This window comes from Mytilus edulis, chromosome 11, assembly GCF_963676685.1.
Source record: "Mytilus edulis chromosome 11, xbMytEdul2.2, whole genome shotgun sequence".
NCBI lineage: Eukaryota > Metazoa > Mollusca > Bivalvia > Mytilida > Mytilidae > Mytilus > Mytilus edulis.
Window position 1 is genome coordinate 23,886,746 of NC_092354.1, and position 17,844 is coordinate 23,904,589.

The following is a 17,844-nucleotide window of genomic DNA, read 5'->3' on the forward strand; positions in this document are numbered from 1 at the left end:
AAAATCCCAAAACATTGAAAAAACAAGGGAAAAGCATTGCAGGGGACAGTATTCAATTGTTCTTCAATTTCTGAAAAATTCAAACGATCAATAACAAAAACAAAATTGTCCAAATTTAATTTATTTGAAAGTTGGGCCCTAGACTCAAACTTTCAATTTAACTTTGACAAATATGTTCCAAAACATTATTTAAATCCAACTAATTTTGTTTAAAAGTAATTGTACAACATGTTGACAGACATTATTATACAATAACATGTTCTCAAATGAGTACAATTTGAAAAGTATTGTTTACTTTAATTTATCATCAAACTTATTATCTTACCTGTTCGTTTACTGATACCACTTAAACTCAACCACAAACATCCGCAATGATAACAACCAGCACATAGAAAAACTTCCTGGATCTGTGGCATCTGTTCTTTAATTGTGTTCAAAGTATGCTCTAAAGCAGAGGTCTCTGCAAAACCAGTCTTGCTTTACTGTACCAAACAGATGAGTGAAAGTTCTATGCTGTAAAATAATAAAATTGCTTCAAATAAATGTGAAAAGTCACGTTAGTTTCAGATTTTTAGTTTGCTTAATAAATATAACTAGAGGCTCTAAAGAGCCTGTGTCGCTCACCTTGGTCTATGTGAATATTATACAAAGGACGCAGATGGATTCATGACAAAATCGTGTTTTGGTGATGCCGATGTGTTTGTACATCTTAATTTACTGAACATTCTAGCTGCTTACAATTATCTGTCTCTATAATTAACTTGGCCCAGTAGTTTCAGAGGAGAAGACTTTTGTAAAAGATTACTAAGATTTACCAAAAAATGGTTAAACTTGACTTTAAAGGGCAATAACTCCTAAAGGGATCAACTGACAATTTCGGTCATGTTGACTTATTTGTAGATCTTACTTTGCCAACATTTATTGTTTTTTTTTATAGTTTATCTCTATCAATAATAATATTCAAGATAAAAACCAAAAACAGCAAAATTTCCTTAAAATTACAAGTTAAGGGGTAGCAACCCAACAACGGGTTGTCCGATTCATCTGAAAATTTCAGGGCAGATAGATTTTGACCTGATAAACAATTTTACTCCATGTCAGATTTGTTGTCGACTTGTAAGACCCTTCCCCCCCCCCCCCCCCTCCAGAAAATGAAATGGTTGCTGCCTAAGCCTTCATCAGCTTAATCTTATTCCTGCAAATTCAACTGTTGCATTTTGTGCCTTTCTTCAGTTGGAAAATTCTTGACGTCTCTGTGATTGTATCCATCTGTTTCAAGTAGGTCTTCAATTTTAGAGCTGTCTATAGTAGGGTTTAATACAATGCCTGTTTAATTTATAAGGATTTTTGAGTTGGTGCGTTTTTCGTCTTGTTTCACAAAAGCATGACATTTATTCATTTCTGAACTGAAACAGTCCCGTGATTTTGAGTTCTCTCGTTACCAGAGTCTTTCTTCCCTTGTCGGTTTTTGATATAGTTGGTTTTACTGTCACACTCTTTAATGATGTTAAACGTTGTAAAAGGGGTTTTGAACCTTTTATTGACTCAATTGCAGGTATATTGTCAATTGTATTCCAACAAATATGTCTCATAATACAGTTTTTCTGTATGGTTTGTGCTGTATATAAATGTTCTAAATTGGAAACTACGTTCAAACCTATGATTGCGTTGGATAAAAACCGCAATTTTTATACGTGTGCATGTAATACAAATTTCGTTGTAGAAGTATCTATATATATGTTGTGACAACACATCTGAGCTCTGAACCTTGGTTACTTAGTAGTTTCAAAATTCCGCGCACATCTCCCTTAGCTTAGCAGCAACTTTTATCCATCGATAATGGTCGCAACCACACAAATCTTGGGTATATGTGGTGTTTTTTTGAAAAACAATGTTCTTTTTTCGTCTTTGCATATCGTCATTAGATATGTATCTTTGTATCAAAGGTTCCTCGTTTAAAAAGTCTTCATAACCCTTCCGCTTTGCTTCCAGTGTAAAACTCTTATCCAATTCCTATTAATTTTCTCACCAATCGTTAACCTGTTCGTTTGATTTCCTAGATACGGATCAATTATAAGTTACTTTCCGAAGTTGAAATGACATCTCTTTTCAAATAGACTTTTCCTTTCTTTTACTGGAATAACTTCCATCCTTTACAAAATAATCAATAAATAATTTCCAATATTTGGATAAAACTCCCTTCGAAAAAACAATTAATTACACCACCTTTTTAAAATCAAAATCCTTACCTCCTATAACAATGTAAAAGATATATTATAGGCCTATTTCGTTTATTTCGTTGTATTTCGTTTCTTCATTTTCCATTTCGTTTCGTTTCGTTTCGTTTCGTTATATTTCGTTTCGTTTCGATTCCGTTTCTCACTTTATAAGTACCCGAAAAAGACTTGACTTTGTTTAATTGTTAAATAATCAATGTAATCAATATCCAATCACTTACAAGTATGAAATTGAACTAAATTGTACTGCTCAAATTATTGGGCATCATAATTGACAATCAAAAACTTTGTATTGTATTGTATTGTAAATGGTACATGACGAAACACCTTGCATGTTCACGGTACAAGTTAAACCATGTACCTTCTGGTGATGGCAATAATATAATTATTGTTACACCATTCAGACAAGTACACATTCAAAAAACATTATACATTGCACTGAAATTATATATTCAACACTTACAGATGACTAGCATAAACGAAAAAAATAAACTGGAATACTAAATAATGACACTTAAAACATGTGTTTTAAAAAAACCTTTACTCATCAATTTGATATAATGTTATGAAATATAAATCATTAAAAAGTAGCATGTACATTTTTGACACAATTCATTGACAAGATATAAGTTCATTAGCTAAATGATTTTGGAAGAAAAGCTGAAACTGTTTATACATTTTTTCAATTTGCAGCATTAGCAACAGCAATTCATTTTCCCGTGATTACAACCAAGTCTGGATTCCATTTAAACCCATGTGTCCTTGAACTTGACGGTAATATTCACATGTGTCAGTAACTTGAAGTTCACTACTAGTACGCATCCCTTCTTAATGGCAACTTCCATAGGATTCAAATTTTCTTGTTGGTTCTTGTTATTAATTATGTTCTTGACAATTAAATCAAATAGATCAAAACCTGTTCCAATATTTGCAGAAGCAACATCACCGGTTTTATTATTTTTCACCTTAAAGTGGAAAAAAAGAAACATTACTGAACATGGACTTTACAAAGTCTCATCAGCATTTTTTTTATTTTTTTTGTGTGTGACAAATTTCACTCTAATTTGGAATCTACTGTTTCAAATTAGAACTTCATGAGCAGTAACATGCTTGTTCTGTGTGCATATCCCAATATTAGAATCTAAGGAAGTTGTCTTGTGAAAATCTTCAATAAATGGTCCTCATTTAATGTTTTAAAACTAGACCGTTCGATTCAATTTTTAAATTGCTTCAAATATATTGTGTAAAACATCTGCAAGGTTGTCACATGGTATGAATTTCTCTATTGATGAATATAAAAAATCCATATGAAGTAGTTCAAATTCGTGTACATTGACGGCCATATGCATTAAAAGTAATACCTGTCGAAATGTTGTCTTGATGGACACAGTGAAATGGTGAAACCCTTCATCATTAAGAGTGTAATATGCTGCGCATCCGGCGGAAAATACCATACTTCTTAATCAAAAGAATAGGCGTTTGCTTATTTCTTCTGTCTACCGGATACACTATCAGCCGGTTGGTAGTTCTCTCCCGCATATCCAAACTTAACACCCGGTGTCATTTCCCTTGTGGTATTCACATTTTCTACCAAAACGTGACTCATCCACCTCTCCATCAAATTTCATAAAGAGCATGTTATCAGGGACATATTGTATAAAAAAGTGTCTTAACTGTTTTGCCCAAAACAGTGCAGTTGCATTATAAGATATACCGGCGTTAACAGAACACAGATGTAATGCATTTCTTCAAGATCCCCCCTTTTCCAAATTGTTAAACATCCCGACAGTCTGCATGTGATTTGCTGTTTTTCTTTGTTTGTCATTTAACTTTGTTTTATTTACAGGCTTCCAAAATAATGCTGTGAACGATTCTGTAACTGCCAACAACTTCTCAGATCTTTAATACTATCATTTAACAGTTTTACTTCCTATATTGTGTCTTCATTAAAACGATGAAATGAAGATATTGTCGTTAAAGTGTGTAAAATTAAAGTCAATCCGGCAATCATGTGTGCTTACTCGGAAGCATTGAAATCAAAGAATGCTAAATATCCCTATACAGAAACAGTAATGAAACATATTACTCTTATGATGGGTAGTACGAATGCAGTGTTGGAAAACGGTGATCATCAACATAATCCGTGGAATTCTTAACATTTTGAATTGCAACAATAACTTTGTACTGTGATAAAGTTCCTGTAGATGGAATTCCTCTGAAACTACAATTCAACGAAGACAGGGGTGCAACAAATGTTGCCGCATACGTTATAAATGTTTGAAAACTGTGGAAAGTGGGGCGGAGATGCGGGGAATGAAGTAACTAGATCGGACTTCAACAATGGTTTATTCTATTTCGATTTACAACCTCAGTTTTCAGATGCCAACTATCTATTACTGATAAATCAAGGAAAAGTCAGACTTGAATAACATTTTGTAACACCCTTACCAGAAACTGTTCCTTTACTCATTTTAGCCGAAAACTCTGGGTATTTTGAAATAACGGAAAATCGTCAAATCAAAGTAGAATACTAAAATTATAAATAATACTGTTTGTTGTATTTCCTTGTTATATTATAACACACCATAAGAATACATGAGTCAACGAAGAGCCAAGTGAGCTTTTCCCATCACTTTGCGTCCGGCGTCCGTCTTCCGTCGTCGTTAACTTTTACAAAAATCTTCTCCTCTGAAACTACTGGGCCAAATTAAACCAAACTTGGCCACAATCATCATTGGGGTATCTAGTTTTAAAAATGTGTCCCGTGACCCGGCCAACCAACCAAGATGGCCGCCATGGCTAAAAATAGAACATAGGGGTAAAATGCAGTTTTTGGCTTGTAACTCAAAAACCAAAGCATTTAGAGCAAATCTGATATGGGTAAAATTGTTTATATGGTCAACATCTATCTGCCCTGAAGTTTTCAGACAAATCGGACAACCCGTTGTTGGGTTGCTGCCCCTATATTAGTTATTTTATGGAAATTTTGCAGTTTTTGCTTATTATCTTGAATATTATTATAGATAGAGATAAACTGTGAACAGCAATAATGTTCAGCAAAATAAGATTTACAAATAAGTCAACATGACCGAAATAGTCAATTTTAAACCATTCTTCGTAAATCTTAGTAATCTTTTACAAAAATCTTCTCCTCTGAAACTACTGGGCCAAATTAATCCAAACTTGGCCACAATCATCACTGGGGTATCTAGTTCAAAAAATGTGTGGCGTGACCCGGCCAACGAACCAAGATGGCCGCCATGGCTAAAAATAGAACATAGGGGTAAAATGTAGAAAAATGAAAAAAAATTTAAAAGTTGTACCGCAAAACATGCAACAATGAATCGACAATAACATTCATAGAAAAAATTTACACTTATCATTCAAATGTACACTAGGTACTGTTTTATTTTAAGGAATGACTGTAATATTTTTTTCTGTCTATGAAGAAATAACATAAAAAATGTGGTGCACACTGAATTATGTTATCTCAAATAGACAGAAAAAATATTACAGTCATTTCTTACAATTTAATTCTAAATTCCATTTTAAACCGTAGACAACCATGAATAAACGTTGAAGACGTCACGGCCACATGACTAAATTATGTCTATGGGCTCATAACAAAATAACGTCAGCCTATCAGAAGATGTGTTACATCCAAAATTAAATTATTCATAAATAAAACAAATGAAAAAAACCACACAAATGTATTTACAAAAATCTGGTTAACTATGGAAGAAAAATTAAAAGATGGTTTGAATTATGTTAAACGGGAAATGAAAAACATATAAAAAAAATTTGAAATGTGTTTTTATTATCTTTATCTTAACCATTCACAATTGATAACTGTGAGAACTTGTCATTATACCACAAAACATTCAACTGTGCATCAACAATAATATTCAAAAAAAAAATATACTTGTCATTAAAATGTACACCAAAGAAACAAAACAAGATTCACAAAAAATAAAAGAAAGAAAAACATAGTTACACACAGAAACATTCATTCAAGGTTACATTTATATAAGATTTCAAATAAATTACTACAGTAACTGTAAAACAAAGGTATTCTTAAATAAAGTCAATGGGAAAAAAGTGGTTTACACCAAGTGTACATAATAAAGATTTTAGGGTGTTGTGTGTATATTTTTTTTATTTTCTCAATGTTATAGACAGTAACTCTGTTGAAAATGTTTCTCTTACTAAAATTCATACTACATCCTATCTAAATAAATGTAACCTTAAATAAATTAATATAAGTGACACACACTTGCATAAAATACATGAATACATACATTATACAAAAACTTCTACAATATATAAATTATATCTGTGGTTATCATAACAGGTTTTTTTTTTAAATAAAAAAAGATATTGGACATTTAATTATCTATTGGGGTGAGCCACCTTAATAATATATTTTCTACACTTGCCTAAAAATTTATACCTTTTTTGATAATTTTAGAAATCTACCATATTCTATAGATAATTATATTGACAGTAAAAACAGCCCTGTCACTGGTTTAATTATTTTTTTTTCTACATTTGCCTATACATTTGATATCTTTTTCAATAATTTTAGAAATCAACCGTATTCTAATGATAATTATATTGACAGTAAAAGCAGACCTGTCAATGGTTTATTGATATCTTTTCTACATTTGCCTATAAATTTGATAACTTTTTTTACAATTTTAGAAATAGACCATATTCTTTAAAGAATTATATTGACAGTAAAAACAGACCTGTCATTGGTTTACTATTATATTTTTTTTACATTTGCCTATAAATTTGATAACTTTTTCAATAGTTTTAGAAATTAACCGTATTCTAATGATACTTATATTGAAAATAAAAACAGACCTGTCATTGATTTAATAATATTTTTTCTACATTTGCCTTTAAATTTGATAACTTTTTTGATAGTTTTAGAAATCAACCGTATTCTATAGATAATTATATTGATAATATTTTTTCTACATTTGCCTAAAATTTTATACCTTTTTTGATAATTTAAGAAATCGACCATATTCTATAGGTAATTATATTGACAGTAGAAACAGACCTGTAGTTGGTTTAATTATATTATTTTCTACATTTGCCTATAAATTTGATAACTGTTTTTGGTAATTTAAGAAATCGAACATATTTTAATGTTGACAGTAAAAACAGGCCTGTCATTGGTTTAATAATATTTTTTCTACATTTGCCTCTAAATATAATAACGTTTTTGATAATTTTAGAAATCGACCATATTCTATAGACAATTATATTGACAGTAAAAACAGACCTGTCATTGGTTCAACAGTATTTTTTCTACATTTGCCTTTAAATTTGATAACGTTTTTGATAATTTTAGAAATGGACCATACTCTATAGATAATTATATTGAAAGCAAAAACAGACATGTAATTGGTTTAATAATAGTTTTTTCTACATTTGCCTAAAATTTGGAACCTTTTTTGATAATTTTAGAAATTGACCGTATTCTATAGATACTTATATTGACAGTAAAAACAGACCTGTCATAGGTTTAATAGAATTTTTTTCATTTGCCTATACATTTGATATCTATTTTGATATTTTAAGAAATCGACCATATTCTATAGATAATTATATTGACAGTAAAAACAGACCTGTTACTGGTTTAATTATTTATTTTTTTACGTTTGCCTTTACATTTGATATCTTTTTTGATAATTTTAGAAATTGACCATGTTCAATAGATAATTATATTGACAGTAAAAATAGACCTGTGATTGGTTTAATAATGTTTTTTTGTACACTTTCATTAAATTTTACACCTTTTTTGATAATTTAAGAAATCTACCATATTCTACAGGTATTTATATTGACAGTAAAAACAGACCTGTCACTGGTTTAATAATATTTTCTACGTTAGCCTAAAATTTGATATTTGTGTGATAATTTAAGAAATTGACCATATTCTATAGATAATTATATTCACAGTTAAAACAGACCTGTCATTGGTTTAATAATATTTTTTCTACATTTGTCTATAAATTTGATAACATTTTCGGTAATTTTAGAATCGACCATTTTCTAGAAATCATTATATTGACAGTAAACACAGACCTGTCATTGGTTTATTGATATTTTTTCTACATTAGCCTAAAATTTGATATTTTTTTTGACAATTTAAGAAATTGACCATATTCTATAGATAATTATATTGACAGTAAAAACAGACCTTCCATTGGTTTAATCATTTTTTTCCTACATTATCCTAAAAATTTGATAACTTTTTTTATAATTTTAGAAATAGACCATATTCTACAGAGAATTACATGACAGTAAAACATACCTGCCATTGGTTTACTAATTGTTTTTTCTACATTTGGCTATAGATTTGATAACTTTTTTGATAGTTTTAGAAATCGAACATATTCTATTGACATTTATATTGACAGTAAAAACAAACCTGTAATTGGTTTAATATTTTTTTTTTGTTTTACATTTGCCTAAAATTTGAAACCTTCTTTGAAAATTTTAGAAGTTGACCGTATTCTATAGATAGAGAATAATACATGGCAAAATCCGTATCATATGTCGTATCATCCCGAGACATCAATATCAGCCCAAGGGCCTTTAGGCCCGAGGGATGATATTGGTCGAGGTTGATAGGGCATGTGATACGGATTTTGCCATGTATTATACACTTTATCATATATTTTAGCAGAACAGTATTATATTATATGAACTGTTTTCTGATCCATAGCACTGGGTTACCTTCAGTTTTACTTTTGTCTTGTTTCAAAGGCCTTAAAAGCACTTCTCAATTACTTATCCGAAGCACCTGGGTTACCTTACAATTTGCGTGCTGTTGTTTTAAAAATATTTTGTTTATTATTGTATTAATTTGTGTGTTTTGTATTTTTCATAGTTGCATTTAGTGTGCCAAAAAATATGACAACTCAAATTTTTATACCCCACAAATTGGGGCTTATAGCTTTTCGGTCCGTTAGTCCGTCCGTTTTTTCATGGTTCATCGTCTCCCGTCCCCAAGTTGGGGATGCTTGGCCGCGCGGATAATCGTCTCCAAGTTCCGGTTTAACTAACTTCCATAAACAATTAGCAACATACGCTAGGCCTGAATGATGGAAAATCTATGGATGCGTATACTTTAAGAAATATGACTAACACATACTTTATATAAAGTTTCAACTTCAAACCCAGAATAATGACCTTAAAAAGACGCAAAATTGATCTCAAAACATAATTTCGATTCCTAATACAAAATGTCTACTTCGCACCAGATATTATAACTCTAAACAAAAATTGCGTTGACTTTTAACTCAATTTTGTTAAAATTTTAATTTAAAATAGTTAATCAATAAATCGTAATTATAACTAGAATCGGAACTCGGGGACGAATAGCCGCGCGTCTAAACGTATCCAATTTGGAGACGGGAAGCCACTATTAATCGGATCTTCACGAAACTTTGTACACTTGTTCATCATATGCTGATCTTGGAGCTTCGACAAAAAATGTGTGTATTCTAATTAAGGGCACAATCTGATTAAAATACAGATCCTGTGTCAATTCTTTAATTTCTTACAGATCCTTGTAAGCAAAGCATTGACACAGGATCGGTATTTTAATAAGATTGATTACGGGCACATCCATACACCACCGTCTTACTTTCTAGATTAAGATTTATATATCCATCAGTATACACCTTGCCTTTTTGGTGGTCTACTTTTTTTACAGTCCGATAATAGATAATAATTTTGGTTGTAGGTGACGACAGACATTCAACGTTGTTGCGATATCTGGTTGCAGCAGAGCTTTATCTCAATGCCGAGCAATATGCCAATCATCCTGTTCTTCGCGAAGCACAATCTGACAATAGGATGTTCACCGATCATATAGATACAATTTTTTCTTTATTACTAACCGATGAATCTCGTGATGAATTTGATAGAGTACGATGTAAGAATTCCACCGTAAAATTTGAAGCAAGGTTAACATGCCGGAATTTCCGTTGGTCGTCTTTGATTCATCTTTTAGCTCTTGTAAACATCATGGACAGGCCAATATTTTCTGTATATCCATCTGTAAATGAAGGTTTTCGATCCTTGTTTCACAGAATAATTTATCCTGTACGACAATATAACTATTCAGAAAGCAATAACAACCAACCAACATTTGGAATCATGTGGACACGTGACGGCGATTTGGATTCACGTCAGGGATTCCGTTTTGAACCAAACCACTTCGCGTTGATGGTAAGACCGGAAGAAGTGACCAATGTTGGTAATGACCAATGTATGGGTGACACAGACAGCATGGATTATGAATCGTTTGCTACATCGAGGGACAGTATAAACGTGGACCCAGACACACTTTTTGTCTCAGATGACACAAATGACGACACAAACCTTAACCATAGCTCTTATATGGATATCGATATTAACTCTATTCCCGTAAATTTAGAAAATAGTCCAATCCCTGACGTTATTCCTATCGTTAATGAAACTGATGTGTCAGTTCGACAAACCCCGATTTCTTGTCACATGATGTTTGAGATATTTTTGGCTCCATATCGTCGATCACGGATGAACAAAAACATGTATTCCTGAAGGATCATTTTTTTCCTGATGAAAATTGTACTGATTTTATAAAACAGCATATTACAAAGGGCAAACAGAAAAGGCAATATACATTAAGTTTTCAAACATCTTGGTTAACGCAATATCCATGGTTAGTCTATAGTCCAAAACAACAAGGAGGTTTGTGTAAGTTCTGTGTTCTATTCCAACCAAAGAATGAACGAATAAAAAATGCAGTTTTGGTAAACCGACCCTTCACTAATTTATCAAAAGCAACCGGAAAAGACGGCGTCTTGCAGACTCATGCAAACTGTCAGTATCACAAAGAGTCTGTGTCACTAAGTTCTGAGTTTCTTAATAATTATTCGAAACCCCAAGAGAGTATCCAGTACAAACTTTCATCAATAAATGAGAAAAACTACAATTTGAATTGTCATATACTTCACAAAATCGTCCAAACTATCGTACTTTGTGGAAAGCAAAACATAGCTTTGAGAGGACATCGGGATGATAGTACAAAGCCAAGTCAAGCTACTAATAAAGGTAATTTCCTAGCTATTTTGAACTTACTTGCAAAGTCAGATGACACTCTAAAAACTCACTTGGAAAGTCCAGGAAATAAAAATGCAAAATACACATCAAAGACGATTCAAAATGAGGTAATTGAAATCGTAGGTATGTACATTAGAAACAAATTGACCGCACAGCTAAAGGACGAAGGAGCTGTTTTCACAATCATAGCTGACGAGACAACTGACGTATCTAACCATGAGATGCTTGCATTATGCCTACGTTTTGTATCAGCTAATAACCAAAATGTTGAAATTAAGGAAATTTTTTTCGACTTTGTACATTTAAATAGAACATCTGGCAACAAAATAGCTCAATGTATTATTGATTCGCTCAGTCGTCACGGAATAGATGTCAACAAATGCAGAGGACAAGGCTACGATGGAGCAGGAGCCATGTCATCGGCAAGAGTTGGGGTCCAGGCTCGTATTAAAGAAGTATCTCCATTAGCACTGTATGTTCACTGCAACAGCCATGTTTTAAATCTTAGTATTGCTGCAGCTTGCAAGATACCTTCTGTTCGCAACATGATAGATTCTTTAAATGAAGTTTACTTGTTCTTCCATAATTCCCCAAAAAGACAAACCTATTTTGAACTTGTAATCGAACGGCTTGAAATTCCTTCCAACGTGAAAAAAATCAAAGGTCTTTGCAAAACCCGTTGGATTGAAAGACATCAATGTTATGAAACTTTCTATGAACTATATACAACCGTATGCCGTACATTTGAAGGTATTTTGAACTTAGAAAATGCAGAGGCTCTTGTTGATTTACCTCATGGTCCGTGGGAATGGGACAGAGAAACAAGGACAAAGGCACAAGGTCTCTTGCATACTATGGAAAGTTCCATGTTTATCGTTGCTTTTGTCACTGTGAAGAATTGCTTGGAAGTTATTAAACCCGCTGCCGTAAAATTACAGAAAAGGGAGCAAGACATATATTCTGCTTACCAATACATAGACAATGCTAAAACAACAATATCTCAGTATCGTAAAGATATCGATGACCTTTTTCGAACTTGGTTCAAGGATGCTGAGGCACTTGCAGCTCTAGTTGGTACAGAAATAACAAAACCAAGAATAACAGGTCGACAGACAAACAGAGCTAATGCTACGAGTGATTCTGCAGAAGAATACTTCCGTAGAAATATGGCTATTCCATTTAGTGACCATTTAGATACTGAGATGAATTCTACCCCTTTTTGATAATTCATTCTGATATGACATTATATCGTCCATATTCTAAAGATATTTGTATATAATATATTACCAAACCTGTCAACGGTTTTAATCACGATTTTTTATAAATTCACTGTAAATTTGACAACTTTTTCGATAATTGTAATAGATGATACCTGAAATCGGTCATTTGCTCAAGATAGATTTATAATATGTAATGACAATTGTACCTGAAGTAAATTTGAACCAACTTAATTTCTTTTAACAATATTATATTTTTTCGTAAATTCTACCCCTTTTTGATAATTCACATTCTGATATTACATTATATAGACCATATTCTAAAGATAGTAGTATAGAATATATTACCAAATCTGTCAACGGTTTTAATCAAGTTTTTTTTTAAATATGACTAAATTTGACATTTTTTTTCGATAATTGTAATATATGATATCTTAAATCGGTCATTTGATCAAGAGAAATTTAAAATATGTAATGACAAATGAATCGGAAGTAAACTTGAACCAACTTAATTTCTTTTAACGATATTATATTTTTAGTAAATTCTACCCCTTTTGGATAATTCATTCTGATATAAAATTATATCGACCATATTCTAAAGATAGATGTATAGAATATATAACCAAACCTGCCAACAGTTTTAATCAAGTTTTTTTTTAAATTTCACTGTAAATTTGACAACATTTTCGATAATTGTAATAGATGATACCTTAAATCGGTCATTTGATCAGGATAAATTAATAATATGTAATGACAAATGATGTGAGGTAAACTTGAACCAACTTAATTTCTTTTAACAATATTATCAATGATTATATTTTTTAGTAAATTCTACCTCTTTTTGATAATTCATTCTAATATGACATTATATCGTCCATATTCTAAAGATAGTTGTATAGAAGAGGGACGAAAGATACCAAAGGGACAGTCAAACTCGTAAATCTAAAACAAACTGACAACTGAAAAATGCTGTGAAGTAAACTTGAACCAACTTAATTTCTTTTAACAATATTATATTTTTAGTAAATTCTACCCCTTTTGGATAATTCATTCTGATATAACATTATATCGACCATATTCTAAAGATCGATGTATAGAATATATAACCAAACCTGCCAACAGTTTTAATCAAGTTTTTTTTTAAATATCACTGTAAATTTGACAACTTTTTCGATAATTGTAATAGATGATACCTTAAATCGGTCATTTGATCAGGATAAATTAATAATATGTAAAGAAAAATGCTGTGAAGTAAACTTGAACCAACTTAATTTCTTTTAACAATATTATATTTTTTAATAAATTTTACCCCTTTTTGATAATTCATTCTGTTATGACATTATATCGTCCATATTCTAAAGATAGTTGTATAGAATATATTACCAAATCTGTCAACGGTTTAAATCAAGTTTTTTTTTAAATATGACTGTAAATTTGAACTTTTTTTCGATAATTGTAACAGATAATATCTTAAATCGGTCATTTGATCAAGAGAAATTTATAATATGTAATGACAATTGTATCTGAAGTAAACTTGAACCAACTTAATTTCTTTTAACAATATTATATTTTTAGTAAATTCTACCCCTTTTGGATAATTCATTCTGATATAACATTATATCGACCATATTCTAAAGATCGATGTATAGAATATATAACCAAACCTGCCAACAGTTTTAATCAAGTTTTTTTTAAATATCACTGTAAATTTGACAACTTTTTCGATAATTGTAATAGATGAAACCTTAAATCGGTCATTTGATCAAGATAGATTTATAGTATGTAATGACAATTGTATCTGAAGTAAACTTGAACCAACTTAATTTCTTTTAACAATATTATGTTTTTAGTAAATTCTACCCCTTTAGGATAATTCATTCTGATATAACATTATATCGACCATATTCTAAAGGTAGATGTATAGAACATATTACCAAACCTGCCAACAGTTTTAATCAAGTTTTTTTTTAAATATGACTGTAAATTTGACAATTTTTTTCGATAATTGTAATAGACGATACCTGAAATCGGTCATTTGCTCAAGATAGATTTATAATATATAATGACAATTGTACCTGAAGTAAATTTGAACCAACTTAATTTCTTTTAACAATATTATATTTTTTAGTAAATTCTACCCCTTTTTGATAATTCACATTAAAACATTTCAAACGAGAAAAATAACGGCCTTATTCAAGTAAAAAAATGAACGGAAAACAAATATGTAACACATAAACAAAACTAATTATAATTATGACATGTAGGAACACTTTGATTTGTACAGGGAAATTTAAAAATTGACCACATTATTGATGTATACATGTCCACACCAAAGTATTGACTACTGATCTGGTAAAACCTTCGGGGACGAAACGTCCATCAGCAGTGGCAACGACCCAGTGGTAAAAACAGTTTACACAGGTACCAGGATTAAAATTAAGTACGCCAGACCAACGTTTCGTCTACACAAGACTCATCAGTGACGCTTGTATCAAAATATTTATAAATCCAAACAAATATAATGTTGAAGGCCATTGACGATCCAAAATTTTAAAAAGTTGTGCCAAATACGGCTAGATAAGCTTTGCCTGGGATACAAAAAATCCTTAGTTCTTCTGAAAAATTCAAACTTTTGTTATAGGAAATTTATAAAAATTACCATACAATTGATATTCAATCAACACCGAAGTGCGGACCACTCAACAGGCTTTGATTAGATGTGGATACTGCTCGAGTGCACTAAAATGCTTTCTCTGGTTTGGTGTCCCGTAATTGTGTCCTTGCTGTTTATTGTTTAAGATGAAAAAAAAAAAACAGATTCAAAATTACTAAAATAATAGACAGATACAAGAAGATGTGGTATGATTTCCAATGAGACGACTCTCCATCCAAGTAACAATTTATAACAATAGACTTTCTCACCTCCGGCATGGCTTGTTCCTTTCTATTGGCATAAGGGGGATTGTATGTGAGAACGTAACCATTTAAAGACCTCTAACGGATCTCGCCATAACCAAAACATCTGTAAAGACGTGTTCCTCTTTTCCTTGTAATGAAAAGGGTGTCAACAGGTTCATAAACCTGATCTTGTTCCAACTTGATAGCAAACTTCTTTCAACATTATCCTTGATTTGGAGGCATTTAACGCACTAATCGTGCAAGTAAATTTGTCCTTGTCTGAATATGCCTTTAGTACTCCTGATTACTCTTGTCTGTGTTTAATATTATGGGTTCTGAATTCTGAAACTGAAATTGAGAGGATAATGAAAAATCGAACATGAAAAATCAAAATCCACATCACTCATAGCTTCAACAAAAAAAACATGTGAAATTAACTGACATTTGGCATTTACACATTCTGATATGCAGGGAGTGGTTTTGCATTTTTGTACATGGATTATCCCGAGGGTGACTGGGGTATAGAAATATGGTCACTTGGTCTTCTCCCGACCGGCAGTAAAACGCTTGCCGAAGTGGCCGTCCGTTTGGCTGTGCGGGATGTATCAAGTTCGCAGTCACGTTCGGTCAGAAGGGGGGACGTTAAATCCGATGCCTCGTGTAAAGAGAGGGCCAAGCTCTTTGCACGTTAAGAACCCTTGCAACAACTCTTTGAGGGTCCGTAGGTGGCCTGTTGCTAGGCAAAATTTCTATCCCTATCCAATATACCCTCATTTTCCGGTGGCAGTCCAAATTTCTCCGACCATCATCCCAGATGGCCTCTATTGTACCAACCTACCTATTGTATTTATTGTGAACTTGTTCTCGTCCTGAATATGCATGAAATATTTGCCACTGGACGTTAAGCAACCAACAATCAATCAATCAATGTACATGGATTTATCGGTTGACACACCTGTAGTGAAACCAACAGCTACACTGGGAACAGGAGACCATATTGTCAAACAGGTTTGGCAAATCACATTTAGCACTACAGTATTTTTCAATATTTACAATGATGCTGGTATTTATCCGTAATTTAAGAGACTTTCTGTTTTTCTGTCTGGGAAATGGCAGAAGCTGTTGTTTCGTAAGACAATGAACCAAGTGGTCTCTCATTTCATTAACATTGAAAGCTAAATCTTTCCCTGCAGGAAAGTTGCTGTAGCAGAATTCTGTGGCATATGCTAGAGCAAAAACCCCACAGTCAACGCTGTTTGTCTGTTGTTGCACTGTTGACAGTTTGACGGGTATAATTTTCCCACAAGTGTGGTATATTTTTGTCATCTAGATCTGTGTTGATGCTGATACTTTTTTGCGGGGATTCATGCTGTCAATAACATAAACCGTCCCATTCTTGTCTTGAACAGAGACCATCCAATGGTCATGCCCTGTATGGTGAATCTGCACTGATGGTGATACCTGGCGTATCATATGTAGAGAATATGTCCACTGACCGTTTTTTGATAGAACAGGTGCGTAGCCAGTATACACAAATCCATTAACATTTGGAAACTGCTTTTTCAGTAGGTTTTGGGCAAAGTTAATTATATTGCAAAAACATTTTTCTATCACATTATATGTCTCTTTTATCGGTGCGGGATGTATCAAGTTAGCAGTCACGTCCGGTCAGAAGGGGGACGTTAAATTCGATGCCTCGTGTAAAGAGAGTGCTACGCTCTTTGCACGTTGAGAACCATTGCAACAACTCTTTGAGGGGTCCGTAGGTGGCCTGTTGCAAGGCAAAATTTCTGTCCCTATCCATTATACCCTCCTTTTCCGATGGCAGTCTAAATTTCATCATTCCAGGCACCACGATGGAGAAGCATAGTCCAAAATATTTTGTAGTGTTCCTTTTTCAAACTTGAGTTTTTTTGATGGGCTTTTTCTGACTGACCATGCCACCACAGTTGTCTGTGTTGATCATCAGTAATGCATGGCTTACAAAAGCAATATCTGCATTCTTCTTTGAACGGGTCTTGCTGTATAACATACCCAGGCTGTTCATTGTCCTCATCATTATTGTCTGTTTAAGTACTCTGTTCTATGGTCATCTGTAGATTTTGTGCATTCCCGCCATTTTCAATAGCAACAACAAAGTCATCAAGAATTTTAATTTCCCAATCATTTTGCCCAAAGAAATGTTTTATAGTTTCTAAGAAAAGAGGGACGAAAGATACTAAAGGGACAGTCAAACTCGTAAATCTAAAACAAACTGATTGTTTCAGGGATTTCGATACCATAAATTACTTAAAACTTTTACTAAATTCTTTCATAGATACAAAGATTTGATAAGTAAATTTGGCTATACCTGTAGAAAGCTT

At 32.4% G+C, this 17,844-nt stretch overlaps 1 protein-coding gene across 1 annotated transcript; it reads left to right on the forward strand.

Moving 5' to 3' along the window:
• The first annotated feature begins 11,491 nt into the window (after positions 1-11,491).
• Positions 11,492-12,589, forward strand: LOC139494097 (52 kDa repressor of the inhibitor of the protein kinase-like). Its single transcript, XM_071282271.1, has one exon. It carries the CDS (start codon positions 11,492-11,494, stop codon positions 12,587-12,589), a length of 1,098 nt encoding a protein of 365 aa, XP_071138372.1.
• Positions 12,590-17,844: the final 5,255 nt, after the last annotated feature.